Below are 27,886 nucleotides of genomic sequence, written 5' to 3' on the forward strand. Positions count from 1 at the left end.
GAACCCATCTGACCAAATATCGCAACATGCTGTTGGTTACAGTACATGTCACTTTGGAAATCATAATAATTCAATTGGTTCTCTGCAGAGCCGTTGAGAGCGAGCTATCTGTGCAAGAGTAAGAGTACCATTGGTTGCTCCGATCCTGAGTCATAGGTTTTGTTTACATCGATTGGTTGGTGAGGAGGAAGTCCCTGAACTTAAAGACTGTTGTTGTTCTGTGGCTAGTTAAGTATATATTCTTAAAATATTAATATATTACGAGTAATTATTAAAACGGGCATGCTAATAATTTCTAGATTGCAAGGTTATTGTGGTCAATCACCCACACGAATATATTTTCAATCCTTGATTTTTTCCAGTGATTGGTGTTTATAGTGCAAAGCACGAGGGGGGTGGAAAAAATGTCCCTTTCCATTGGTTAGAACTATGAATAAAAATTTTCTCGTTAAACCAGTAGTGACCACTGAACTGTTCATTGGTAGTGACGAAGCGACGAAAGTGAAATCAGTGAGTAAACTGTTAGTTTGAAGTTCCTCTTTCGTCTATTCATTATTTCAATGCAGAATTACCCATATCATGCCAAACAACTTTGCTGCTTTTGCATACATAACATTTGAGGTCATTTAAAGCACCCTTAACGTTAGCTAACTGAGTTAACTATTTACCTGTCGTCCAGACGTTGATGTTCGTTCCCTTTCGAGTTCGCACGACATAGAACTAGCGCAGCAAGTTACAGCATCAAAACAAAAGGCTCTGGTGTTGCCTGTTACTCGTACTGTTACCAACAATAACAATGGTAACAATTATTATTGTTGTTGTTTTTGTTATTATTATCATGACATTATTATTATTAGTAGCAGTAGCACTATCATTTTCATTATAACGTTATAGTTATCGTTGTCATAATCAGAAGCTAAACGTTTCATAGTTATCGTTGTCATAATGATTTGCCTTTATCTAGCGTAGTTAAGGAGAAGACGTTCATGTTCATGTTTTTTTTTATTATTATGTTTGATCACCTGCTGCAATACCTCTTGCAGTATTGTATTCTGTATGGAAATGAGCAGAACATCAATAATACTGACAAATACAGGGGTCGTTGTATTTAATTTAGTAGGCGTTGAATGAATTGCTGTCACTTTTTCTCACAGTGGCGTCCATTGGCAGACTCTTGGTAAAGGACTCTGTATTGCTGCTATGTGACATGCAAGAGAAGTTCCGGCCCAATATCGTCCATTTCACCAACATTCTGAGCAATGCGGCCAGAGTGCTCCAGGTACAGGCATTCTCAATGCATAGAGACCTCCCGTCCAGCTTGTTAGATGTGGTGTCTGCCCTTATAGACACATCATGTTTCTTGGCCTTGGTTTTACTGTACTTCCGCATGTTCACTTCTGTCACTCTGTGCTACATCCTCGTTCATAGGCCTGTCGAATTCTGGGAATTCCTCCGATCCTGACAGAGCAGTACCCTAGGGGTCTGGGCCCCACTGTGCCTGAGCTTGGGGCCTCCGACCTGAAGCCTCACGAAAAAACCCAGTTCTCCATGCTGACCGAGGGGGTGGAGAAGGAGCTAAAGGCCCTTGGAGGGCCAAAGAAGGCTATTTTGTGTGGAATTGAGGCTCAGGCATGCATTGCGGTAAGAGAACAAGACAAGTTTCCTGCAGATCAAAGCTGGAATTAAAATGTCTCCAAATATTGCTTTAGCAGCTGTTATTGATTTCCAGATCATAGTGATATTCTCTCACTATATATATATATATCTCTGCTTTGCCAGTGCACAACCTATGACCTCCTGGAGAGAGGCATGGAGGTTCACGTTGTAGCTGATGCTGTCTCCTCTAGAAGGTACTTTGTTATTGGGAAATAAAAGCAGAACTATTTTAGTGTCTCCTCTCAGTCGGTATATGTGCTCATGCCATATTAAATGTGTCTCTCTCGCCCCACCTCCCAGTCAGACAGACCGGTTATTTGCCCTGTCCCGTTTGAGGCAGAGTGGGGCCTACCTCACCACAACAGAAGCAGTTCTGCTGCAGCTGGTGCAGGATGCCAAGCACCCCAATTTCAAGGAGGTAAACATACTGTTGGGAGCCAGTGTTTCTGAAAAGCACCCTGGAGAAAGGTGACCATTCCAGGATACTGTCAGGCTAATCCGTGCTTCCAACTTTTCATGAACAATACAACATGTCATGATGCAGACCACTAACAAGACCAGCAGAACCAGCTTTATACTCCCAGAGTTGTCAGCTGTTCTGCTAGTATTTACTGCTTTGGAAATAAAATCTTTTGTAGGTCACTGTCCTCCCACGTATTCAGTGTCTCCCAGTGTTTCCTGTTTTGTTTGCAGATCCAGAAGTTGCTGGCTCACCCTTCCCCAGACACTGGACTTCTGTCTTTCTTCAGCTCTCTATAGAGTGAAAAAGGAAGGGATTTACTGTGATTTAGACATACTAGCAAATCAAAATATTTTTATGTATGTCAGTGGACAGACATGGAAAGGCTGCTAAGAAAGATATGGCAATGAATAAATAAAACCAGTGATAATTCAACAGTGTCTCCGCCAATTCCTGTTTGATGAAGGAAAGGGGTGTGTGTGCACGCATGCTTGCCTGTGTGCACGCATGCTTGCCTGCCTGCGTGTGTTGCAGGGTGGGGGGAGGGGTGGTGAGGGGCAGAGATTGTTCATAAACTAATGAAATATGATAAACAGTCCATATCTTAATGTTAACATTACTGGTAATATTATACATGTTTTTAATGTAAACTGAAAAATAATATGACAGCACATACGGTGTGACTACTGAAAGGAATTTACCACGAGAGTGTGACTGACTCTCGCAGTTCTGTACTGCTGTAATTCAATACTGTACTCAAAGAAGGAGGAGGGGTGCTGCTGCTTGGCAGAGAAGGGCGGGGAGGGAGGGAGGGAGTGAATGATGTAAGGGTAGAGGAGGAGTATGTGACGTCAGGGAGAGAAACAGAGGGAGGGGGAAAAGAGAGGAAGCAATTTTTTGCGAGAGGTTTTTCATAAGAAAACAAACTTGGAGAAAAGATATAACGAAAGTAAAGTTCGGGAAAGAGAGAATCACACTGATGAAGATAAATGCCTAGAATGAGAAGGAGCTAGGCAAGAGAGGAAAGAACGAGAGAAAACTAACTTCACATACTCAGTACACTGTAGTGGATGAAAGTATTAAAAATTAATACTGCTTCAGGCCTGGGGCCTATCAAAAAGAAAAAGGTAGGTGCTGTATTTATTGTTAAGACTACACCAATTTCAAGAGTAAATACAAGTTCATTAGCATTTTATTTACTGGACGGTGGTGTATATGGTTACCTCCTGCTCGATATGCCATGAATCATGCTACTGTAGTTCAGTCTGTTTATTTATATGTAATATGTTAAGCTATATAACTGACCTCTATTTCAAAAGTATTGTTATATACACTGCAATCTTGAATGCAACAAGGCTTGTATGAATGAATGCTGAGGGATCTGCTTGAATGAATTTTCCTCCTCCCTAGTCCCTTAAAAGACCATGACCTCAAACCTGGATTCCAGTTTGACTAGTATTGACTGGCTCCCGCAACTGGGAATCAGTGGCCTGCGATCCGGGAGAGAGAGACGAGAGAAAGAAGGGAAGAGAGAGCAAGGAAGGGAGAGAGAAGTCCCCCCGTCCATCCTTCCACCTTCTTTCCCTCCATCCAAAGGGAAGCCCCCCCACAGCTACGCTACCCTCATTGCCATGGCAATAGAAGCAGCTCCAGAGAGGAAGCTGAGTCTAAATGACATTTACACCTGGATCAGCGAACATTTTCCCTACTATAACAGGGTGGGGAGGGGCTGGAAGGTGAGCCAAGTTGGAAAAAGCAGCCGTGCTTTTCAGTGAATTATGGTGCTTATTGAATCCATTTTCCAATGGCCATCCTCTGTTTAGTTAAAATGACATGAGTAATGAGTATATTCATATATTTCATAATTATTATTATTATTATTATTATTGTTATTATTATTATTATTATTAACTGTTGTTGTTCTCTGTGCAGAACTCTATTCGTCACAATCTCTCTCTTAATAAATGCTTCCGTAAAGTTCCAAGGCCTCCAGGTGACCCAGGAAAGGTGAAATAATGTTTTTTTTTACATTACTTGGACCTGACAGTATGTGATATTCAGGGGAGGGAAAATCAGAGAGGAAAGTTTGTATGCGTAAAAATAAAAATAAAAAACACTGATAATGTTTGTGGTGAGTAATAAACCATCGATTCAGGGAGCAGGATTTGTGTTGTGCTGAATCAATTTCCTTTTTGCCTTAGCCAGTTATACCATGAATTTCTGTAAATACTATACCTAGTGGACAAAAATTGACAGTAGGGGAGTCATAATATCTGCATAAAATCTGCAGTGCATAAAACATTGTAAATGGTCCATTAATGCATAGGCTGCAGCATACCTACTCTAGTCTGGACCAGGGGGGTTGCAGTACGAAAGGTTTTCAGCTTCTTTTAATGCTCAAGATATTCTGGCACTGGTGAGGATGGCTAAATTATGTACAAGTTCCCCACTGTAATGAAAGCTCTTAGCCTCTACAGACCTCTAAGACCAGTATAAAGAGCCAATATATAAAGGTCTGAAATATTTTCCCTCTCTCAGTTCCCCTCTGTGGACGTATAATGTTAAACCTATACAGTGCAGATTTAAATTTAAGGGTTTCTAGAAAACAAATTCTTTACTATGACTGACTGAAAGTGCCATAGTAATTTAGGTTGCGAAAACATCTCCCTCTGCTGTGCCTCCAGGGTTCCTATTGGACAATGGACAAACAACCCGAGCATATCATGCCGTTACAGTTAAGAGGAACCAAACGTCCTCATCCAGAAGAGGAAGGGGAGGTTCTCCATTTATTCATCTCACTCGCTGTCATTTTATGGCCTTTGTTGAGCAGATGTGTGTCCATCTTGTATTAATGCATGTCCCCTTACCTCAGACTCCACTCCCTTCCCTTACGGATGTTGCAGAACTACAGAGGCCAGGATGCTTTAAAATAATCCTTAAAACCATTATCTGTCATTAACTTCGCATGAAAAAAAAACATTTGTGCATTTGTGATTTCCCCTGCCATGGTCCAGCAAAGCCTGTAGTCACAAATTGAAATGTGTCATTCATTTCATTTTTTTTTCAGAGTGAATTCAGTCTGATTTGCACCAAGTAATATGTAATATGCAAATCCAGGTAGTCTAAGCATACGGATACACTGAAAAGAGGAAGCCCTGCAACAGAGTCAGTCACTCTGAGCTCCCTTACAATAACGGAATATACTCCAATATATGAATTAATATATTATCAGGATCAGAAAAAATATTACAACCCTTCTGAATATATGGGCAATTATAAAAATTATTTCTACTTTCAGATATTTAAATATATTATTTAAAAATACATTTCTGTGGAACATACATTGTTTTGTATATTCATCATTTTATATAAAAACATTTAAATATAAACATACATATTCCAGGTTTCCAAACCATCTGTTCTACAGGAAGAGAAAGTGAAGTCCACAATAGAGACCATTCCAACAGCAGTGCCTCACAGAGACTCCTTGGGCTCCCCTGTCTGTAAGGTATAGTCATTACTACAGTCCTGGCTTTAAGCACAGTTTGTCCAATCAGTCATTCGCTCTTGACACCGACTTTCTGCACGTGTCACGTTTCCCCGCTGAAGAATCGGTTTGGATGCGTTCTAAGTATTTGTGAGGTAAAAGGTGCCTGTTGTTTGTCTTCATAATGCCCCCCCCCCCCTCCCAGCAAGCTCCTCCTGCTCTCCCTCCACCAGTGCCCCCTGTCTCCCTCCCCACACACACCTCCACGGAGCCATCCTCTCAGTTCTCCTTCGCTGACCTCAACCTCCCAGACCTCTACGCCTCCTTCCAGTCCCTGTGTAGGACAGTGAGAGAGCGTGTCTCCTCCCAGTGTAAGCAGGAAGCCAAGAGGCTTCATACTGTTCCTTCGACATTTACTTCCCTTTAGTGGTTTACTTCCCTTTAGCTGGTCACATGACAGCTTTACAGTACGCGCGCCATTTCACTGTCCCCTCTCCTCCACTCTTTCTTCATGCCAGCTGATATCGCTCCCTTTACTGGGATGCCCAGCGACAGTGCCCCCCTCCACACACCAACCCTACCCCCGCTGACACCCAACCAGTGCCCACCTGAATCGGACAGGTCCGCACCCAGCAACAGTAAGTACACGTACCACCTGTTTCCCAGTTCATGACTGTCGCCCTGCTGGAATGTACAGTTTGAGCTACATGAACTCTCTTTCTCTCCCAGTGTTACCAGCAGACTGGTTCAGTACCGCAGACTCTCTGAAGGAGAGTTTCCGAGTCGCCAGCAGCCTAGACTGGGCTAATATCGACCTTTCGAATCACCCAGGTTAGTAATGCACTGGGAAAGTGAAGTAAAATTGTAAACTTATATCAGAGATAAGCATGAGAAGCTATACATTTGCCACCTTCTGAATATATATTTGAGTGGAGGAATTACATTACATTCTCCTGGTACGTCCCTTTTAGACCTGCTGGAGAGCATGCGCCAGGCGGAGCTCTGTGATTGGGCCCTGGATCCTACGCTCTTCACCTCACTGTGTGATTCGCTGAACCGTTTCTTCACAAAGAATGGGCTCATAGGCTCCGCCCCCAGCCATAACCCGTCTCTGCCTCCGTATGTAGCTAACCCTCCTTCGACCCCTCCCTCTCTAGCCAGCCTGACTCACCCCTCTCCCCTTACTTTTCCTCCCCCCCTGCCTCCTGCCACCAGCAACCCTCTTCTCCAGCCACCAAGAAGGGCACAGCCACTGCAGAGGTTGCCTACAACACAGTCATCCCACATTTCACCTCTGCCAACCAACTGTAAGAAAATACGCTTATACTTGAACGGGTCTGGCAATTATTGATAAGGTCTATTGTAACAATATACAATCTTCATGTAGTTTTGTACGGTTTAGTTAGTCCATTTGTCAAAATTGCCCAGTGAAGAATACTCACTATTTCTGTCCTATTTCCTGTTCCGTCTTTCAGCGGCCGTCCAGCCCCAGCCTCTCACCCCCACCAGCCGACCCCCAATAAAGCACCTCCATAGCAACAGCGAGGAGATCCAGGATGACTTTGATTGGGATTCGTTAATTGTCTGAGAAATAAGAGACTGGATTTGTGCAGTGTGTTCACATTTTAAGAATGGATTAAACACTATAGTCAAGTTACACTGATACGGCGAGCGACACACAATATATGCATTAACTGCACTAAGAAAGATGTGCCATTTTGTATTAAAAGGCTGAAATTTCTCCTCAGTTCACAAAACCTTTGGCAGGGTTGAAACATCTTACTTGCGTAACACATGGTTATACATTATTACACAAGCTTATGGAAATACATACTACTACATATTACACTTTTCTGTTAGAATATTTTATCTATCCTGTCCATTCTTTCATATTTTAATAAACAGGATCAATGCTTGAAATATTTCGAGTCCCTGTATTTACTTACTGATCTGGTGTACAGTGTTAATGTGGGTGACTGCACATACTGAAAGCAGTATGTTAAATAAATGAAACGACAAGTAGCTTCTACAGTACACAGCCATTTTTTTTTTTTGGTTGCTTATTTGAGTAATAAAGGCCAGATTTACACTTGCCGCAGGACTGACAGCAACTGCTTTTGCAAGGAGGGAAAATAAAATGTTCATCAAAAGACAATTAAAAAGAAAAAAATATACAGATTACACAGTTGACCGTTGCGTTTTAAGGCCCGCGTAACGTTGCAGATAGAGAACGGGTCCCTAACTCTGGCCCTGGAGAGCGAAAGGGGTCGTCTGGTTTCTGTCGACTCTGCGTTTAACCGCTCAGTTAAAGTAGGTGAACACGCGTTTAACTCACCTCACTTGGTTTCTGGGGTCTGAACTGATTGGCAATTGGAACGCAAAGACAAAAACCAGCGGCGACACTCGAGGACCAGGTTTTGAAGTCCCTGTGCAAAGCTGCCACTGGCAGAACAGTGCACAGGTATCTGCAAACAGGTTTATGTAGCATCATACGGCAACACTATACAACACTTTGTGTACTGCATGGGAGAAACCAAACATTTCCCTAAAAGAAGGGCATCACATCAACCTGTGCTTGAATTCCAGACAGTGATGTCCTTTGCGCTTGCATTATTGTCAATCAGAACCATTAACCATGGGTTTGGGCTGTACATGCATTACTCCACTGTACAAAGCATTGTGATACGAGGCATTTCTCAAAAAACAAACAGCCATGACACTTTTCATTCAATCTACCCACCACTCGACACACCTCATTCAGTAGCATAATCCCTCTGCTTCTCAATGGCACCTGCTGTACTGTCACATAGGGGCGGAATCTATTCTCAAACATTTTTATTAACCCTACAAGCTTAATTCAGGATTACTGCTACAAAACCAGGCAAACCATAATCCCTCATCTATGGACCAGTCACTGTTAAGATCAGAACAGGGGGAAAATGCCTGATATTTTCCCATGACATAAGAAAAAATTAGGTTTTGGCATTATTTGGCACTGGCAATATGGATGAAATGTTTAACCCACCATTCTCATTTATTATGCTCCCCAAGCAGATTATTTTCCATTTGCTATATTAAAAAAAAACGTAGGCCTCCCATATTCATTTAGCAGGCTACCGTAGTATTTAGTGAACATTTAAGGGCAGGATAAGCACAATAGGCAAATTTTATTAAACTGTAAAATACTGACTGTTACATTTAAAATGTGCAAGCTGGCATGTTGTGATGCAAAGATGAGAGGCAGGTAGCCATGTGCACGGCACTGAAGATCCATTCTGAACAGTTTTATAAATTTTTTACAAAATGCGTACAAGACAGACAATTCATCTGGCGTCACCACCGGTGGTTTGGACAGTACATGAGACCGTGGCTTCTTCACATCCACACTCCCATTGGCCGTTAACTGAACTCGAGTGCAAAAGACAATTTGGGCTCTGAGGGGGAATTTGACTTGCAAAGCAAAAACAGGCACGGAAATAATTAAACAATAGCACAGAGGCGGTTTAGAGAAACAGGTCGGTAAAAACTAGCCAGCACAGAGAAATGCATGAAAAGAAGCAGAAGTGATACAGGGGTGGTCAAACAGACTGGAGAAAAAGGTGAATACAATTCTTACATTCAATAAACACAAAAGATGAATTTCATACCCTTTGTGGATTTTCTTTATTTCTTAAATTTCTTTTCATTTTTTTTTCCCCATTTATTTTTCAAATGTGTATGTTCACAGTTAACACCACACAAATTTGACCTGACCCGATAAGAGAAATAGCTTCATTCTTAATATAAAATAACAATAATTCATCAAAACTATAATTAAAAATAACAGCATGAATCATGTGTTCCAGTCCTCAAATTGAATTTTTTTTCTTTTTTTAAAATTCATTTGAAATGTTTTTTATTTTATTTTAAAGCATCGGTTTCTGTGTCCCTAGTTCTCCCCTCGGTCCTTACACTTGCTGTCTGAAACACAGAACAATGATAACTAGACAAGACACAAAGAGAGAAACAGGTCGAAGATATACAAAAGTGAGAAACTAATGCTCTTGATTTTAAAAAATGAAATAGAACTGGCTGAAACAAAGACCCTTTTAATACCTCATTGTAATCCCAAAATAAACAAGCATTTGAAATGTCCAAAACAAAATAAATTTTTTTAAACAGAAATAATACATTTTATCTTTTCTTCCCACTCGCTCATGATGCAGTAAGAGTAAGGAAGAATGGAAATGGACTCTGGAAAAAGAGAACACTCACGCACTCACGCTCACAGTCATACAAAATCAATCTCCACTTTTCCCTTCAATTCATTTGTTAGAATGATTTTTTTTTTGTTTTGTTTTTAAATCTTCAAAGAAATAAAGGCAATTCAGCATATCATTTCATTACAGGATTAAGTAGGATTTTTTTTTTCTTGTTTGTTCCCAGGAGTCAAAAATTACAATAAAAAATAAATTACATTAAATTAAATTAAAAAGAAAACACCTATTGAATGATTCGACTAGATCATGCCAGAAGTGTTGGTGGGTTTTTCAGCCTGACTCAGTCATAGTCTCCACGGGCTCCTTACAAACCGCCCTTTTCCTCATCGGTCCTACATTTTCTTCATCTGAAGGGAGAGTTTTAAGAGTTTTCATAAAATCAGTTTGTTAGTGGCTAAGCTAAACTCCTGCAGCCTCCCCTTGTCTTTCAGTGCAGTAATAGTATACTATGGTGACATTGCTGAGTGAATGCCATCTCTCCTTCTGTCTTTGCTTCTTTCAAAAAAGACTGGAAAAACATAATTATTTTTTTAAAAAGGCAAAACAAAAAAAAACAAAAAACAAATAAATAAACATTGCTATCACTCCCTCTATATCCCATTGTGGAAAAAACAAAAAAACAAACAAAAAAAATTGAATGCGTTTCCCAAAAAAATTTTTGATTTAGTTTTTCATTTTTTTAAATATAGTTGTTTACACACATTTTCTTTTCTGACACATAAATTGTTTGTTAATGGGGTGAGAAGAGTGAATTTTCTCAAAGAAGAAATGGATTAGTGCTTCCTCCTGTGGATGCCCCGCCTCCTACCCCTCCGCTGGCTCCCAACACACCGCTTCCTGTTCCCGCACCCAAAATCAGCTGGGGCTGCCCTGGCACCCCTGCGCCCATGAGAATGGTAGCTCCCGGCGGGGCCATGGGTGAGATTCCTCCATAGGGAATGCCCATGGGGCTGGATTGTACCATCCCAAGACCCATTTGAGGGGGTGTCATCTGAACTCCCATTCCAGGCATAGCCATACCAGGCTGGACCATTCCCAGAGTCGGGGGTGGCATCTGACCGTGGGGGGTCCCCAACATGGGGTTGGGTGGCACGGGACTGGTGCGGAGCTGGCTGAGGCCAAGCGAGGAGGTCTGAGGTGAAATGGAGGCCATGGGAGTTGATCCAAAAGGGTTTGAGGTTGGTGGAGGAGTAGGGGACACCCCCCGACTAGAGATTGAGCTGCCCGGGGTAACGGCCATGCCCGGGCCCGAAGAGGCACCTAGAGAGAGAGAGAGAACGTACGATTATAGAAACAAAAAAAGAAGGAGACAGGAAGTTTCATCACAGTCAAATGAAAGGTGATCATCACTGAACATAACAAGCAAAATGATCCATCGTGGACATGACGTCACAGCTGATGTGAAATCGCAGATTTACAATCGACTCTCAGCAAGGCTCCATTTGAGCTGAGCTGAAGGCTGTTCTCTGAGCGGCCCTTTCTCACCCTGTGTCTGCAGGAAGGGGTTGTGTGCGGAGGCTGTGGAAATGGAGGGCGGGGGAGGCTGTTTGGGCTTGGGTTTGGAGGACACCAGGGAGTCCAGGTCCACCAGAGCCGCATTCGGGCCCAGGAACGACTCCGGCGTTTTCCTAACGGGGAGGGAGGAGCCCAGGGCGGAGAGGTCAAAGGGCACGGGGGACCCTGTGCTGCCCCCGCCGTCCCCGAGCGCTCCTGTCGAACCTCTGAGTTCTGGATCTCCTGAAAATGAGCGGACCAGCGGCTAAGTGCACCACAAACACACGTACATGCAGACAGCAGGGACTTCAAAATGGCGTCGATTAACGTGGACACTTGGAAGAAGGACAGGGCACAGAGTGAGTTTACAGTACCTGTGCCGTTAGTCGTGTGTTTGGCGGGGCCTCCCCAGGGGTCAGAGGTCAAAGCGTCAACCGCCGGAGGCACTCCGTCCCCTGCCCAGGGGTCACCTGGCCCAGACGTAGCAGCGGGGGCCACTGAGGCCCCCCATGGATCTGAGCTAGGCGGAGTCACGGCTGAGAGAGCGGGAGAGAGAGGAGTCAGAGGCCGAGGGGAACGGCCTGAAGAGCAGGCATGAAGACTGCATTTACACTGTAACATTACACACACATACATTTAACGGCAAAACCGAGCCCAGGAAGAAAGGGTTCCTCTGCCTCAAGCTCCCATCTACTTTTCAAAAGGTGTGTACCGTGTGTTCCCACCGCAGGGAAAGGACCAAGAAACGGGCGCAGTTCCCCGTCTCGCTCACCGGCGGAGCCCCAGGGATCCGAGTTCACCCGGGCGGACTCTCCCCACGGGTCGGAAGGGGGCGCTACCGCGGTCCCCCCGCCACCCCAGGGGTCAGAACTAACCGGCGAGGTGGGGGAGGTCGCGCCCCAGGGGTCCGAGGGCCCCCAGGGCCCGGAGGCGGAGGCGGCGGCGGCGGCGGCGGCGGTACTTGTTGGCGGGGGGGAGGGGCCGGCAGAGGCAACTGCGGGAGGGGCGGCCGGGGCCCCCCAGGGGTCGACCGCGCTTAACTCCATCAGGGAGCTCTGGGAGAGTGAGAGAGAGAGAGTGAGCGAGCGAGGCGGCACGCGCGGACGCCGCGCTCGCTAGCCAAACCCACACCGGCGGACGCCGCGGCACAGTCAGAGAAAGGAGGAGACGGGTCGGCGTCTCAAAGAGAAGAGGGCGACGGACACAGACAGAGCAGGTAACACTGAGAGAGCGAGAGGGGAAAAGAGAGAGCGGTACTCTCCCAAGTACACACCTCCTCAGCTTTGGGCTTCTCCCTCTTGCTCTCCTCAATGGCCATCTGCAGTCTCAGGTCATCACCCCTGCGTAGACGCTCCTCCTGTCAATCACACCACGCACAGAGCCCACACCCTCGTCATCCAACATCAGGCCCCGCCCTTCGCGGCCCGTTCGCGCAAGCGCTAACTATCCCGCTGATCTCAGCCGAGGCGCCGAGCCTGCCTGCCTCGACAAGTCGCCAATAAGGAGATGGACTGGCCCGGCAACTCTCAGATTCCTCCTCATTGAGACCGTGCGCAGGCAGTTCGCATGTATTTCTATCCACCATTTCACCACAGCTGGTGGTGCACAGGCCAACCAATTGCATGCAATTTAAAGTGAGAAATTGTATTGTTATTATGATAAAGGCAATTATGTTAATTTAGTAGTGTATTTATAATTCTGCTTATACTCCAATTAACATTTTTTCAATTACATGGAATTATACCTTGTGACTTGACTTTTTTTTTTTTTGCTCATCATGTATTCACACTCACAGAGAAGTGTTTGGACAGCTTAAATAAAAGCATTTAAATCTTAAAAATCTGCAAGGCAAATGTTTCTTCATCCAGTTTAATGCGTGCAAGAAGTAGATGTGTGTATGTGTTTATTACATATGCATACACATGCACACATTTATTGATATTATAGTGGCTAAATGTCCAAACACATTCACCTGTGATTGCATGTTTACACACTGATGAATAATTCGGCTTCATTTCCTTGATTGTGACCAAGACATCAAGAGGCGGCGACGGAAAGGCTGATTTAAATCTCGGTGAAGCCTTTGACCCCTGACCTTTTGCAGCAGGTCCTTGCTGAGTGAGATAGCCCATCGGAGCTCAGCGTCCTCCAAGGGGGCGAAGCTAGACTGGGGTCAGGATCAACATGTGAGAGGGGGCCACTGCCATTTTCCCAGCATACCGTGGTCTTTCAACCTCTTTCAGACCAGGCGTTTCAAATGAACCTGAAAACCTACCAGTGACCCCTTACACCGGCGATGTTCCACAGACACGTCAAAAGATTCAGAGGCACACCGGCAGAGGGCCTTCCTCCAGCCCTTTAGGGGCCCTTGGATTAACGGGGGCCTTGTGTGCACCTCACTGGGCCCGACTCTCCTCAATCACATGCACTGAATAAGGCTGCTGCCCCACAAAGTCTCTACAGTCTCCACTGAAGTTTTCGACAAGTTCAAACAAATCCCTATGAATAATATCGCATTTTTGAATTCAGCCAATCAGCACGGTCGCGCCATCAAACACGCCATAAAAGGGCGCAGATCCAGCCGCGTGAAACCAGTTTGGAGTTTAGCCTAACCACTTCAGCGCCGAGCGGCGAGACAGAATTCCGCGGCGGTTTGGCCCCTCGGCCCCCGAGCTGGCTTTACCTGCTCGGCCTCCTCTTTACTCATGGCCAAAGCCAGCTGCAGCTGCAGGTCCTCCTCTCCCGAGCTCTGCGGCCACGCCTGCTCCGGGTCCGCCCCGCTGCCAGAGCCCTGAGTGTGGGGGCCCAGGCCCCCGCCACCCAGGCCTGGGGCTGAAGGAGCCGAGGAGGCTGGGGGAGGGAGCAATGAGCATTATTATTTTTACCATCATCATCATCGTTATTTAATATAGACAATAAAACCAACACCGTTCATCACATTAAAATGAACTTCAAATCTCAGCATGCCTGACTCCATCATTACCATAGACCAGAATTCTAGATCAAACAGCTATTCCTCCCTCCCTCACAATACATCAAAGCGTATGTGCAACAATTTTTTTTAAATGTCATGACCATTGGAAATGTGAAATTGCTGAAAAATGTTCGGTTTATGTCAGTGGTGTCAAACTCGTGCCATGGAGGGCCGTGTGTATGCAGGTTTTCATTCCAGCCTCAGATCTTGATTATATAATTAGTTAAATAATTTGCTGAATTAGGGATGCAGGTTTGTGCACAATGGTGACCCGACGTCTATGGTGACCCGCATTGTCTAAATAAAAAATTTTTTATATTCTGTGCTTCAATGCAGTTAAACGCATATGGCTGAATGAGTAATTGGACTCAATTAAGGCAGCATTAATTGGTTGGAATGAAAACCTGCATACACACGGCCCTCCATGGCACGAGTTTGACACCACTGGTTTATGTCAAAATTTCTTCCCGTAACATACATAAATGCATGAACCATATGGCTTACTATAAAATTCAGTACATGCAGTTTCGCACACACATGCACTGTACTGCAGGATTCATGCACCTTTCCTCCTTTAACAGAACTTCAACTCCCCATTGGACTCAAACACAACACAGGAGAATGATGGGAAATGAAGGCGGTTTACCACTGGTCGTCTGCGCCATCTTCTCTTTGGTCTTCAGCGCGTGAATCCTCTCTTCCCGTAGCCGCTCTTCATCCTTCAGCAACGTAACGAGCTGCTTCGCCTTCTCCCTCACGTTCACTCCCTGGCAAGGACAACAAAGGCGCCATTTTAACTCAGGTAGACCTTTCAAGGCTGAGGAAAGTATGTGGGCTGCTCTGTCTGTGCAATCCGTGTCAACCTGAAGGCTATGAAGCAACTTTCTTATCTTATTTTTAAGGAGTTGCCAGGTCAATTTGCTAGCAAGCAGTTTGCGTAACTGATAACACAGATGTGCTTGATAAAAGGTGAAGTCATGGGATGAAAAAAAGAAGCATGTCCACTTTAAACGTCCTAACACAAACAATATGAACATGCTAGCCATGCTTTGTAAAGGCACGCTGGATAAAGTCAGCGGCAGGCAGTGAAAAGTACTACGAGAGGTATTCGCATTCCAGCGAGTCTGAATCAAGGTCCGCGTGGGTCCATTCTCTCTCAGCGACATTCCCGTAACTTAAACCCTTTGTCTTGGTTTACCTGCACAGGAGCCGGGCACATGTATTTTGCATAAACCTGACTCCCAAAGGCCCTCCAACATTTACAGACATTTTATTTCTTTCATAGGCAAAAGAATCTTGCTTCACTAGCCAGCTAGCTGATACACGATTAATGTCATAATCTTCCGACCCAGAATGAAGGGACAGCCAAACACGTACCGGAGGACTACGGTGCTGTCAGCCAGTCAGCACTGACACGGTTGCAATTCCCAGCCCACGCGGTGTGCTATACTGACAACCTGTGCCTTAGCAGGATGCGCCACCAGATGGACCACAAGCTATATAGACTATATAAGTGCAGACTTAAGCATAATTTCCTTTTACGGACGGCTTGCCTGCTGGATGCAATTCCGCAAAATGCTGTTTGCATGTCGCAATATTCACTGTGCCAAAAAAATTCACTGAAGACACACAGAGCTGCTTGTAAATGTGTTATATTGATCCCAGCAAGCTGTTCCACACACAACACTTAGGACCCATCCTTCCGTTTATGGCAACACTAGCCCAGTGGCTGCTTCCGAATGGTTGCGTTGCTTATGGAAAATTAGTGACGGGGAGGGATTCACACTTGAACGTTGCATATTTCTGAAGTTCATTTCTACAGATCCTCCGTACTGAAATACATGGCTGGCTGCCATTCGCAGCCTTTGGCAGCCATTTGCGGTCAGACGTCACCGCAAACGTGACAGAACTAGCGTGCATGTGTCTTTGGCGCAGTACCTGGTCTTTGCCGTCCCTGTCTATGTACTGGAAGTCCTTGAGTGTCTGGACTGCATAAATATTCTCTCGGCACTGCTGGGCCACGCGCTCAGAGCCCGTCTTTATCAAGTACTCCATCAGGGTCATGGCCTGGGACACAAACAGAGTTAACACAGCATGTGAGCACCGAGGGAGACGGCACACCAGGGCTCAAAGCCACACAGTCGGAGTAACGACATCACGGGACATTCGTCCAATCATAGGAGCCCTTTTGTGAAAGGCTCAGTTAGACTCTTAAGGCAGAGGGTAATAAACAGTGCAACCACAGAGAGGGAACGGACACGCCGCCCCGCCCCATTCTGTGCCCCGTCTCTGGGCCTCACCTTGTAGACATGCCTCCAGTTCTTCCCATGGTCGTTGAGGCGCTTCCAGACCATGCTCATGATCTCTGAGAAGGCCACAACATTGTAGGTTAGATCCGCGATTTCGGACATCAGAGAGCTAGACGGGCCCCATGGATCATTGGAGGTCGCCTCCCTTACCTGAGAGAAAGCAGGGAAAAGGGAAAAGGGATCTAAATGTTCAGCAATCCTCAATGACACACATTAGCAGAGGAAGGAGGGACAAGGTAAACACAATAAAAACAGTGGATAAGGTGTGCAGAGGTAAGCGCTTATGCCACGCACACAAGGCACCATTAGCTCAGGTAGGAAGGGTAAAGGAAACGGTCTAAAAGAACAGCCGTAAACTCTAACCTTGATCTCCGCCTCAGAGTAGTTGTGAACAATGTTCTTCACTTGTCGCCGTAGCGATGAGGTCGACATGCTGAAAGACTAGTTGTTTTGTTCTATGATCTGTCAAAAAGGGGGGAAAGACAGTAAAAGAGCATTAATACATTACAAACACTGGTTAGGGTAGACAGCACCACCAATACCAATGCTGAGAGAACAAGAGTCCGGGGTGAGTCTGACAAGGAGGACAGTCAAAATAAAGGATGGCAAAGAACTGACATTAGACACTAGACGACCGTGATTTTAGCATAAATAATTTGCAAAACTGAAGGAAACGCATTAGAAATCCTGACTTGTATTGATCATAAATAAAAAGCAGATGTTTTTTTTTTTTTTTTTTTTTTTACAGTCGTTTACAACGTAGGGTCTGCGATTCTGCCTCCAAGCAAAATACAGGGTAATAAAGAGTTTTTTTAGAGCGTTCATACCTCTCAACCCGTGTCATTCCATTATGATCTCTGTTTAACTCTCCCACCTGTTAAAATAGTCGTAAGGACGATGGGAGTCTCTCTTTCTCTGGCTCCACTCATTCACAGATTGCTCTGTCTCGCTCTGTCCGTCTCTCGCCACGACGACATTGGGTCCCAAAACCAAATATTTGGGGAAATAAAACTGCAAAGTGAAAGACACTCAGTTACATCATTGCTGGGAAACAGGCTAGCAAACCTGTCATCAAAACAGGTGCTTGTTTCTTTAGTTACATGCACATTTGTATTCATTTCAGGGACTACCAAATACATGCATTGCATAAATAATAATCATAATCATAAACAGCATACATAACACAGCAAAATAATTAAAATAAAAACAACAAATACAACTGAAAAAATTGGTAATAAAACTAGACTAATGTAATGCCATTAAAGTGTAAAGGGGATTTTAGAATACTGATTAAAAAAAGGGAAGTGCTAAAAGCAGCAACAAAATAGTTTAAAAAAATGCAAGTAATACTTCCTTGACTTCTTTAGTCAGACACAAAGGACAATGCAAACTTTACTTTCACTTATCTAATAGACTCACACTCACAAAGTTTCAAACCAGACTGTTAAGGAAAAAAAACAGACTCGAAGCCCCTAAAAGTTGTCATGTTACAACACAAGTACTCCAGTATAATATTACACAATTCAATAACCATATAAACAAAGAAACACTAAGAATAATAACCTGTAGTGGTTAACATTACGGTAATAAGCAATGCCACCATATTACGCAATGAAATTAGAACTCTTATAAGGTCAGTTTAAAAGTAAATTCATGGAGCAAAGTTCATGTAACTTATCTACTTAGATAGGGGAAAGCTTACCCCTTCCTGTCGGTATCTGGCCCACTCTCCTCCTATTTAACAGGCCAAGCTTGTTAAAATAAAACACCATTGCCCAGAAAATAGTAACTTGGGAGTATAAATAATCATTGGTGGAAACTTGAAATGTCATACACCTTGCTACAAAAAACATCCAATACCAACAAATTCGATCTTGAAATAAATACAAACTTAAAATGATCATTTATGATTTCGCAAAACTATGCACGGAGAGGTAATATGAGAAAATAATTATTTGCTGGCTTTTACAACTTTGGCAATACTATAACTTTTAAACAACTAAGAGTTGCATATCTGCCGAGTGTAAAAAATACAGTGATAGACACAACATTATTATATTGATGATACTGACAGGCGACGAAATCCAGCTACTTCGCAGTCTAGTTCTCAAGTCCTCTAGCTACAGGTAGCTGCAGTAATGACACATACATATTGGTAATGTTTGCACGCACCGATGTCCACACAGAAATACTTGCATAGCATTACTCAGACCGTGGTCAATATTCCAGTAGGCACTTTGCTAATTTTCTGGCTAGCTGATATAGCTTGCTAAATTGCTTAGTTAGCTAGATAGTTCTGACTATAGATAAAACCAGGAGCTGGCATTTGTGCGGGCAGCAAGATAAAATACAGCTATACGAGCAGGAATTTAGCCAGAAGTCTATTCAGTAAACCAAGTAGCTAGCTACACCATTAAGGTTATTCACTCCTACTCCAAGATAGTGAGGCTGCGCTAACGGGAACACCCTGGCCTCTCCGCTATCAGACAATCACACACCCAGTCCTTAACCAACAATAAGACCCCCACCTCTGTTAGCTACCAAGCTAACTGACTACCCAAACACAGGAAAACGGCGTGCAACAGCATTAATCCACGACTATTCTCAAATAAAAGACAACTGTGCTGCTACATGGCTAGCGATAGTAGATAGTGTGTTTCAACTTAAGTACGGGAAATAGCAAGCTAACTAGCTAACCAAAAATGTCTAGAAACCTCAGCTAGCTACTTACCGTTTCACTCCCTTCTCTCCCTCTTCTAAAGTACCGACAGAAGCTACATCGATTTTTTAGATAAGGTAGAGTGGGTAGTTTTAGAAAAGGAGAAGAACGCGAAAGTGGGAGCTGTCGATCAAACTAGTAATATCCCTGTCAAGATACTGACTTGAATCAAATCCGGTCATTTAAACTCGACGCCAGCTGCGGACGAAAACGTTAGCAAGTTAGCTAGTAGCTTGCTAGTTTACAAGCTGGCCAGATAGAAACGCTAGCCAGTTAGCTAGAACATAAGAGGTGTTATGTTTAATCAGAATACATGACAAGCCTTTCCTCTTATACAAATATGTATTTATTGAATATTTACTACATAAATGCAAGCTAAGTTATTTCATCGTTATTATTAATTTAATAATATTGTTATTATCTATATTAAATCTATACTGACCCTGTAGTGGCTTGATTGAGTACAAGAAGATGGCGGCCTTTCCGTTTCCGCTCCCCGTCGCCGGAAAGACCGCGCCCCCCTTGCATGCGTTCATGTATTGAATATTCATGTTGTGGGCTGTTCGTTGTGTAGCGTGCGTGCGCGAGTACGTTGTGTGCCCTGGCTTTATATTTATGTTTGTAATGTTTTATTATTTTTTTAATTTTTTTTTTTTTACGTGTATACTTGATGCATTATATCTATCTTACGTCTCTGTTAAACAAATGTTATAAAACGACAGCATTATAACCACGGAGTGACTATTTTATATTACATATATTATAATGAAACATAACAATTAATTATGAAAAGAATCAGCAAGTATCACAACAAAATAATATTAATAACTACTAGCCTGGAAGATCATGATGTCTTGTCCATGTTTTGAAAATTTGGGATATTGTGTTATAATCAATGACCAGACAATAAAAAACATATTACCAATTAGGTTCTCAGAAATTCATACATTTTTGAAGTGTTGATTCCATCAACAGTATTTTTTGTACTTCATATGCAGGCCTACTTTTGTTGTATGGTATACATTTATTGTAGGCGAGGCACTCATGGTATTAATTTTCAAAAACGCCTTTGCATGCTTTTCCTCAACTCTCAGTGGTGTCAAAAGTACTGCAATGACAAACTGTGTCCACAGAGGGGCAATATTCACATTGTCACATCTACAAATTTTACTCATTTCGTATGTTAAATACTGCATCTAAAAAAGCTAAAAAGTATGAGAGCCACCTGTTCAAAAAGATACATACATATAAAGCGTTTTATGACAACTTTATCTAAAATAAAGCTGCAATATACCAGAGCCACCTGTCAAAAATGAATAAAACCTAAATATATCACACATAAACACGGACACACATGCTTATGCATACACATACACACATATACACACACAACTAAATGTATTACAAAAAAGAACATGAGGCTATAAGGAATGGCATGGAAAAAAACTTTCCATAAAGCATAATTGAGCTCGATCCCTGTTTCATTCTTCAAAGGCATGCATGACATATAATTCAATAGAGCTATGTTTCCTTTCCAGGCTGACTATTCAGAGGTTGTCACAACAAAAGCAACATAGATACTGGCACCATGGACTGGGCAGCTGTGGTAACCTGAGAGTCTACGGTAGTGATAATAGCAAGTGTTTTTGTTACATAAGAAATCCTAGCTGGAGTTAAATCCCTAATAGTTGTAACAGGGGACACCTATCTGCACAGGGAGAATTAAGGGGGAGAGGTCAGCGGAATTGAAGAAAGTTTGGAGGGAGCGATAGCTGGCAGAGAGAAGAACACTGATTTGGCAGATGAGCAGAGAGTGCATGGATTGCGGCATTAAGCCATTTCATGCAGTAATGTTTCAGCTGTTATCTTTGTCACTTGCAGACAGTACAGGTCTGGAGTAAGTGATAGAGAAGAAGGGAGGGGGGTAAAGAGGGAGGCCAGAGGGCGAGAACCCGTGGCTGTAATTTGAGAATTTGAGAAAAAACTACTATGTGAAGCACTGAGTGGAAGACAGCTTGTTAGCTCGTTTAGACACAGTGAATCCTGGATTCCAGTTGATTGAAACGGAATCCTACTCTGTGGAAAGAATTTACTGAGTTGGAGCGAGTGGGAGAGGGAGGGACGGGGGGCGGGAGAAATGTAGACAAGGAGAGATGGGTATTAGGGAGAGGTGAGACACGGAATGACATGGGTTAATGGCAACAGTGACAGATTGAGCATTTTGGAACATTAACACTGACACTCAGCAAAAGGAAGGGGGTACACACAGGGGTAAAGAAAGAGCTTCAGATGTTTTACAGCAAGCGTACACGCATATTTGTGGGGAGAACAAGCAGTAGGATTTTGGATGGACAGAAAGAGAGTGTGAATGGGTGAGGGAGGGGGAGAGGCTGATACTATTAAAGTATCGGAGCAACAGGGAGAGGGAGGTATTGCTCAGTCTGACATATAAAGCTGTACCTGCACGCCAGCACGGTGAAAGGGGTATATGCTTGTGAAATATCTGTGTCACTAGGCAGGCGTTCAATGGCAAAATAAAGAGCAGATAAGGCTTAGTGAGCACGAGGAGACATACAATATAAAATAATAGTTCACAAACCAATGCACACAGGAATAAAGACAGAGAAACACTCAAACTGAAACAGAAGTTCCAATCTGAGAAAAAATCCACAATGACAGTAAGTAAACTTTACATATAAAACTATACAATGTTTATTGATTTATTTTTAAGTAATATGGGAAGGTAAAGGGGATATTTGAACATTATAGTACGTACGGTTTGGGTTATAGAGTACAGTTTGTGTTGTCATCACAGTAATCTGCATTTTTACTGCTAATCCTGAAAAGAATAGAGGGGTGCTATAGTTAATAGTTAATAGTTCTGCAATCCTCTTGCCTTTAACATATTACTGTGACCAGTTGCAGAGTTTGATAGTGACTGCATAGTCAGGGGATCTAATGGCAAATATTGTATTAACTATTTCATTAGTTGTATTAACTAATAATCACCATGGGTTACTGGAATATTTTGAATGTCAGTTGCATTCCAAACAACAAGCTGTTCAAGTAGTGTAAAACACATGCCGTTTGTTATTATGTAACTGTTCAAATTTTTTTTTTTTCAATATATGGGGGCTCAGATAAAACCATTCTCCTCAAGAATACCATGACCAGAACCTCTCATGACCAGCTGATTGTTAAAATGCTTTGTTCATGATACAGTAATATTGTGGGTTTTCCTTCACTATAAAAAAAATATTTTCCTTTAAATATCTTGTCTGATTGTAATGTTAAAGGATTGTTCTTTCCCATGTACTACATGTGGAGAGAAGCAGTTGGTATGCACTTTTGTACGTCGCTTTGGATAAAAGTGTCTATCAAATAAATGTAATGCAATGTAATGGTATTCATTTGAAGTGGACATTAAATGAAAATAGATTCCAACCTGTATCGCTAGTTTGTTGAAGGGCCCCAAACTGACAATAACTGTTAAAAGGCTGTTCTATCCACAACCCAGCACTTAACAGATAAACAAGAACAATTAATGAACAGCTCATTTGTAATAAAAAGGCATGATTAGTGCAGTCTCAGAGCCAGTGTTGAGAAACATTTACATACTTTTCAAGCTGCTTTGTCTCATTCCAAGAAGTAAACTTGCATCCCCTGATTTATTAACATCTTCAACCTCTCCTTATTGAATTCATTGTATCCTCTAGCTTAAATACACATACTTTATTTGACAAGGGGAAGTAAGGCATTAATCTATGCTGGAATAAAGATTCCAAAAGTTGCTTTCACCTCGTTGTAAATTCCAGAGGTCTTACCACAGTAAAATATAGCCGCTACTGTCCCTGACCACACCATGACCTGTTGTCACATGAGATGCTCTGCAAATTAAATTAAAATTTCATAACTAGAGTTATGGCGTTTCATAACGGCTGAAGCCATATTTGTTGACAGGCATCTAAAATATTATGGCTAAGCAATCAAATCAGAGAAAGATTCATAAGGAATATTTTCAAGGCCAAATGTACAACAATTGTACATTGTTACTGTTGTGGATGCACTCAAATAAAGGGTTATAAGTTTGCACCTTATGTATTCTCCTGTGACTATTTTGCTGTGACAGTTGTATAATTCCCTCGATTGTCTCATGTGGAGACTGTCGGCAATGATAACATGTCAAATTTACTTATAACAAGCTGAGGTGTTTTACATGACTTGAAAAAAGTCTTCCATTTTTTTGGTATTGGACTGAGTACAAACTTGTTTTTGGTTCAGTCCTTTTTGGCATTAGCCTCAGATACCAAAAGGATTCATTTACACGTACAAGTACATAACCACTCCACAGAGAGACAGGGGTGCAGTAACTGAATTAGTTTTCAGTTAATTATTCATTCATATTCATTTCATATACAAAGCTTGGTAGCAACAATGGTCACGTAGGCAGTAACAGTGGTTATTGAAGTGAGGATCAAGCCTGGTTCACTCTGTTCCTGTCAGGCAGCTACACAGCAGCTGGAGGAGCTGTGCTATCTGACAGCACAGTCACTTCCATCGCTGAAGACCTCAGACCACTTTCGGCTTGTCAAGCTGCTGGGCCAGGGGTCATACGGCAAGGTGATGCTGGCAGTTCACAGAAAGAGAGGTCAGCACACGTCAGTATATCTCCACCCCACCCCCAGCCCCACCTCCCCCCCACCCCTTCCTACAGCTTAAAAGCTGGTGTTAAAGAGATGAGGACTTTCAGTGTGTATTAACCCTTACAGAAATGCAATATACTGGAAATATATCAAAATCAAATGCATTGCTTATACATTGCAACACTTCATAATACATGGGCAAACGTGCAAATTATTGCTGCTTTCAAACATTTTAAATATATTTTAAAATACATGTGAAATACATTATCATTATGGTTTCAAAAATGTCCACATATTGTCAAAGTATTGCAGTATATTTCATTATCATAAGGGCTGTGGCCTCTTTTCCAGGCACTCCCATGGCCCTGAAATTCTTCCCTCGTGGATCGACCTCCCTCGCCTCCTTCCTGCGTGAATACAACCTGTCTCTTAGTTTTTGCACTCATCCGTCTCTCACCAGAGCTTTGGGAATTTTCTATTCCACGCCCTCATACTACGTCTTTGCTCAGCAGGCTGGCCTGTATGGGGACCTGTTTGAAGTGATTGTTGGAAAGGTCAGTAGATTTGAGCCTCACTTCACCAGAAAGACTTCTAATCCCATGGTGCACTAAGTGGGGATCCCACGTGTCCTGTATAAAATGGAAATGTGATACTCCCTGATTGGAAGCTGACATTTGTGGATTTCTCAGCCTTTTTACATATATAGTTGCAGTTATACATTTCCAAAGACCTCATCTGAATAATTAATTTGGCTCTTCAAACAGAATTGATTTTGAGTGGCATACCCACCAAGGTCCCCCGGACCGAGCCTGTACAGCGTTAAAAGACTTTCTCACTCTTTAAGGCAACTTTCCTAATTCTGAGATGCAACGAGACCTACCTTCCCCATGTACAGTGTGTTTGAATGTAATAAAATGGCATATCCCTGTCCCTGATGCCACTCTGTCGCTGTGTGTCCAGATGGCGATGGGGGAGGAGTGCGTGCAGCGGGTTGTGTCCCAGTTGAGCGGCGCCATCTCCCACCTCCACTCCCTGGGGTTCGTCCATCGAGACATCAAGCCAGAGAACATCTTCCTGTGTGACAAGGCCTGCCGTTGGGTCAAACTGGGCGACTTCGGGCTGGCCAGGCCCCAGGGAACCCGGGTACGGGCGGTGTGGTACGACTCGCCGTTCTGCGTCCCAGAGGTGGAGGCGGCCAAGGAGAGGGTGGAGGCCAAAGGGAAGGACGCTGAGGGAGAGCCGGGGAGCGAAGGCTCGGAGGACATGCGGCAAACGGGAGGAACGATAGAGGACAGGAAGAAGGTAGAGAAGAAGGAAGGGAAGAAGGTCCTCTGGATGTCAGTGGAGCCCAGCATAGACAGCTGGGCCCTGGGGATCCTAATCTACTGCATGTTGACGTCCTGCTTCCCTTGGGAGGAGACCACCGCTGACGACCCGGGATACAGGAAATACAAGAAGTGGTTTGACAGGGAGGCAGACAGAGAGGAGAGGATGAGTCGCAGAAATCAGGGGGAGAGGACAGAGAGGAAGGAAGTTAAGGGAAAAAGTGAGGAAATCATGAGGCTGGAGGAGAGGAAGAGTCATGAGGCTCCAGAACTAAACCCTCCCATCCCCCAGTTTTCGGTCTTCAGCCCGCTGGCCCTCGCCCTGTTCCGGCAGGTTCTGAACCCAGATCCGAAGCAGCGGGCGGCGGCCGACGAGGTCTTGGGGTACCTAGGCGGAGCCTGGCTTCTGGAAACAGAAAAAGAGGAAAAGAGACGGATGAGGGAAGCAGAGCAGGAAGCCAGGAAAATAAGCGAGGGAGGGGTTATGGGGGGGGAGAAGGAAAGGGAAAGCAGACGGGAGAGATAAGGGGAAGGGGGGGGGGCGCAGTCAATAAACATGTAAAAAAGAGAAGGGGGGGAGGGGAAAACAGAGTCCAAATGAAGAAGAGGGAGGAGTGTGGGAGTCACAAAATGTAGCAACGTCTGATTTCACTTGTGCAATGAAATATAATACTATTTTGTACACGTCTATGTTTATGTCTATTAACGAGGTGATGGAACACATTCTGGAAATTTCAGAACACAATGCAATTTACACTGTTTGCTCTTTTATTTTTATTTGTATGTATATATAGATATATATTTTTTAAATAGCTCAGTTAGTTGTTAACTACAGTGCGTGAAAACTAGAGATGTATATATTACCAGGCACCACAAAGTTTATTACATACTGTATGTTTATTCAAAGTGTCAATAAAACTGATATGTCTTTCCACCTGCGTAACCTTTTTGGTCCTTGAGAAACTTATATTTAGAACAGACATCACGATATCATATTGACTTGCCTAGTCTCAGCTGAAAAAGGCCATAAATTTAAATGAAAACCGGAATTATGTAACACCAGAGAGAGTGGAGTTGAACTTTTAGAATTTGAGGTAATGTAATAGAGGTAATAACAAAATAAGCTCAATACATTGACACTGACCAACACACCATTGAGACTTGGCCAGGCACTGGGTGGGGCAGACTGGACGTGGTGTTGTACCAAAGAGGACAACTTTGGGCCCTCCCAGGCTTACCTCTGGTGAGGTCCCCTCCAGATGGATTTAAAAATAGCTTCACTCTGTCTATTTACACCCCGGCACTTCATCACCTTCTGTTCTATCTCTCCCACCCTATCGTCGTGCAAAAACCACCAGGCGGTCTGCTGGTTCAGCACATACGCACAGACCCCATTCACGCACACGCTCCCAAATCCCTGCTATTGTAGCCATGGCTACCGGCCCAAACACATTGTGCATGCATGTGATATTAAACCTATAATAATCTTCCCATTTGCTTTTCCCGAGTGTATACAAGCATCTCCGCCTGCTGGACAGGCGCTTTTGTCTTTCACCGAGGGCTTGCTTTCGAAGTGCATTGCTTCTGAGAACTGGAGATTAAGGCTTGTACAAGGGCAACGCCAATCCAAAAATAAAAATGTTGTGCTTTCTCCTTTTCAATTCAGGCCTCCCAAGACAAAAAAGCACTTGACACTCATATCAATGCAGCGTTCATCTCTTTCCTAAAATTCAGTGCGCTTATCTGAAATGACATCTATTTGGAAACCAAGTTATGCTTTCGGATTTGTTTCAGTTGCACTGTGACCTGGCATGTGTGTACAGTTGTCTTGGATGTATTAAGAAAATGACATCACAATGAGGACATACATACTTTTACACTTTCCGCAAGAAAAGCGAGTGATCCCTTACTTTATTTTCCCACATTGTGCATGCATGTGATATTAAACCTACAATAATCATCCCGTTCATTTTCTCAAGCGTATACAAGCATCTCTGCCTGGTGTATTAAGAAAATGACTTCTCACTGAGGACATACATATTTTTACACTTTCCACAAAAGAAAAGAGTGATCCCTTATTTTATTTTCCCACTCTCTCATTTCCCATACTGCATAAACATATTTTTTCTTGATCTTTTTCTATTGCTTCCTTAGTGCAGGTTTAAGAGAACCTTTAGTATATTGGGTTGATTCTAGGCTTTTTATTGCATCCGGAGTCTCTTATTGGCTTTAGGCTTGCCAAAATCAACTGTTTGGAATATTTTTAAGAATGAAGAGAGCACTGGTGAGCTCAATAATTGCAAAGGTCCTGGTAGGCCAAGGAAGACCTCTACAGTTGATGACTGAATAATTCTCATCATAATGAAGGAAAAAACCCCAAACACCTGTCTGACAGATCAGAAACAGTCTTCAGGAGGCCGGCATGGATGTATCAGTGATTAATGTTTCCAGAAGACTTTACAAACATAACTACAGAGGCTACACCGCAAGATGCAAACCACTAGTTAGCTGCAAAAACAGGAAGGCCAGCATACAGTGTTCTAAGATGTATCTAAAAGAA

At 43.3% G+C, this 27,886-nt stretch overlaps 4 protein-coding genes across 12 annotated transcripts; 3 read left to right on the forward strand and 1 right to left on the reverse strand.

The window, feature by feature from the left end:
- The first annotated feature begins 160 nt into the window (after positions 1–160).
- On the forward strand, positions 161–2,551 carry isoc2 (isochorismatase domain containing 2). Its single transcript, XM_035394607.1, has 6 exons — positions 161–510; positions 1,155–1,279; positions 1,429–1,641; positions 1,780–1,850; positions 1,957–2,074; positions 2,350–2,551. Coding segments are annotated over exons 1-6 (594 nt in total). The 5' UTR covers positions 161–509; the 3' UTR covers positions 2,416–2,551.
- Positions 2,552–2,970: 419 nt separating this feature from the next.
- foxj2 (forkhead box J2) lies at positions 2,971–7,525 on the forward strand. The gene is made up of 10 exons (XM_035394593.1): positions 2,971–3,243; positions 3,527–3,852; positions 4,049–4,123; positions 4,801–4,893; positions 5,520–5,624; positions 5,809–5,974; positions 6,122–6,241; positions 6,333–6,434; positions 6,575–6,910; positions 7,079–7,525. The coding sequence occupies exons 2-10, from the start codon at positions 3,541–3,543 to the stop codon at positions 7,189–7,191; spliced, it is 1,422 nt and encodes a 473-aa protein (XP_035250484.1). The 5' UTR covers positions 2,971–3,243; positions 3,527–3,540; the 3' UTR covers positions 7,192–7,525.
- A 1,226-nt stretch (positions 7,526–8,751) lies between these two features.
- On the reverse strand, positions 8,752–19,895 carry epn1 (epsin 1). Of its 9 annotated transcripts, none has more exons than XM_035394581.1 (13): positions 19,801–19,895; positions 17,514–17,650; positions 17,003–17,101; positions 16,631–16,695; positions 16,269–16,397; positions 14,977–15,097; positions 14,040–14,206; positions 13,452–13,523; positions 12,630–12,713; positions 12,069–12,411; positions 11,731–11,892; positions 11,348–11,599; positions 8,752–11,122 (listed from the first exon to the last, which is right to left on the reverse strand). In XM_035394581.1, the coding sequence occupies exons 4-13, from the start codon at positions 16,688–16,690 to the stop codon at positions 10,620–10,622; spliced, it is 1,893 nt and encodes a 630-aa protein (XP_035250472.1). In that variant the 5' UTR covers positions 16,691–16,695; positions 17,003–17,101; positions 17,514–17,650; positions 19,801–19,895; the 3' UTR covers positions 8,752–10,619. The 9 variants fall into 9 exon arrangements, with proteins under 9 accessions (XP_035250472.1, XP_035250446.1, XP_035250403.1 ...); XM_035394555.1 differs by having other exon boundaries at positions 12,129–12,411; positions 16,631–16,789; XM_035394512.1 differs by having other exon boundaries at positions 16,631–16,789.
- A 1,174-nt stretch (positions 19,896–21,069) lies between these two features.
- On the forward strand, positions 21,070–26,264 carry sbk3 (SH3 domain binding kinase family, member 3). The gene is made up of 4 exons (XM_035410353.1): positions 21,070–22,036; positions 23,862–24,006; positions 24,353–24,555; positions 24,962–26,264. The coding sequence occupies exons 1-4, from the start codon at positions 22,031–22,033 to the stop codon at positions 25,850–25,852; spliced, it is 1,245 nt and encodes a 414-aa protein (XP_035266244.1). The 5' UTR covers positions 21,070–22,030; the 3' UTR covers positions 25,853–26,264.
- The last annotated feature ends 1,622 nt before the right edge of the window (positions 26,265–27,886 follow it).

This window comes from Anguilla anguilla, chromosome 1 (genome assembly GCF_013347855.1).
Source record: "Anguilla anguilla isolate fAngAng1 chromosome 1, fAngAng1.pri, whole genome shotgun sequence".
Taxonomy (NCBI): domain Eukaryota; kingdom Metazoa; phylum Chordata; class Actinopteri; order Anguilliformes; family Anguillidae; genus Anguilla; species Anguilla anguilla.

Coding starts and splice junctions, on each gene's coding strand:
- isoc2 (XM_035394607.1), top strand. Junction 1,642..1,779: donor AGGCTCAGGCATGCATTGCG/GTAAGAGAACAA, acceptor CTGCTTTGCCAG/TGCACAACCTATGACCTCCT. Junction 2,075..2,349: donor AGCACCCCAATTTCAAGGAG/GTAAACATACTG, acceptor TTTTGTTTGCAG/ATCCAGAAGTTGCTGGCTCA.
- foxj2 (XM_035394593.1), top strand. CDS start 3,541: ATGACCTCAAACCTGGATTCCAGTTTGACTAGTATTGACTGGCTCCCG. Junction 3,853..4,048: donor GGGTGGGGAGGGGCTGGAAG/GTGAGCCAAGTT, acceptor TTCTCTGTGCAG/AACTCTATTCGTCACAATCT. Junction 5,975..6,121: donor AGAGCGTGTCTCCTCCCAGT/GTAAGCAGGAAG, acceptor TCTTCATGCCAG/CTGATATCGCTCCCTTTACT.
- epn1 (XM_035394512.1), bottom strand. CDS start 17,071: ATGTCGACCTCATCGCTACGGCGACAAGTGAAGAACATTGTTCACAAC. Junction 16,398..16,630: donor ACTGGAGGCATGTCTACAAG/GTGAGGCCCAGA, acceptor TTTGTGTCCCAG/GCCATGACCCTGATGGAGTA. Junction 14,207..14,976: donor GATGGCGCAGACGACCAGTG/GTAAACCGCCTT, acceptor TCCCTCCCCCAG/CCTCCTCGGCTCCTTCAGCC.
- sbk3 (XM_035410353.1), top strand. Junction 24,007..24,352: donor GGCAGTTCACAGAAAGAGAG/GTCAGCACACGT, acceptor CCTCTTTTCCAG/GCACTCCCATGGCCCTGAAA. Junction 24,556..24,961: donor TTGAAGTGATTGTTGGAAAG/GTCAGTAGATTT, acceptor CTGTGTGTCCAG/ATGGCGATGGGGGAGGAGTG.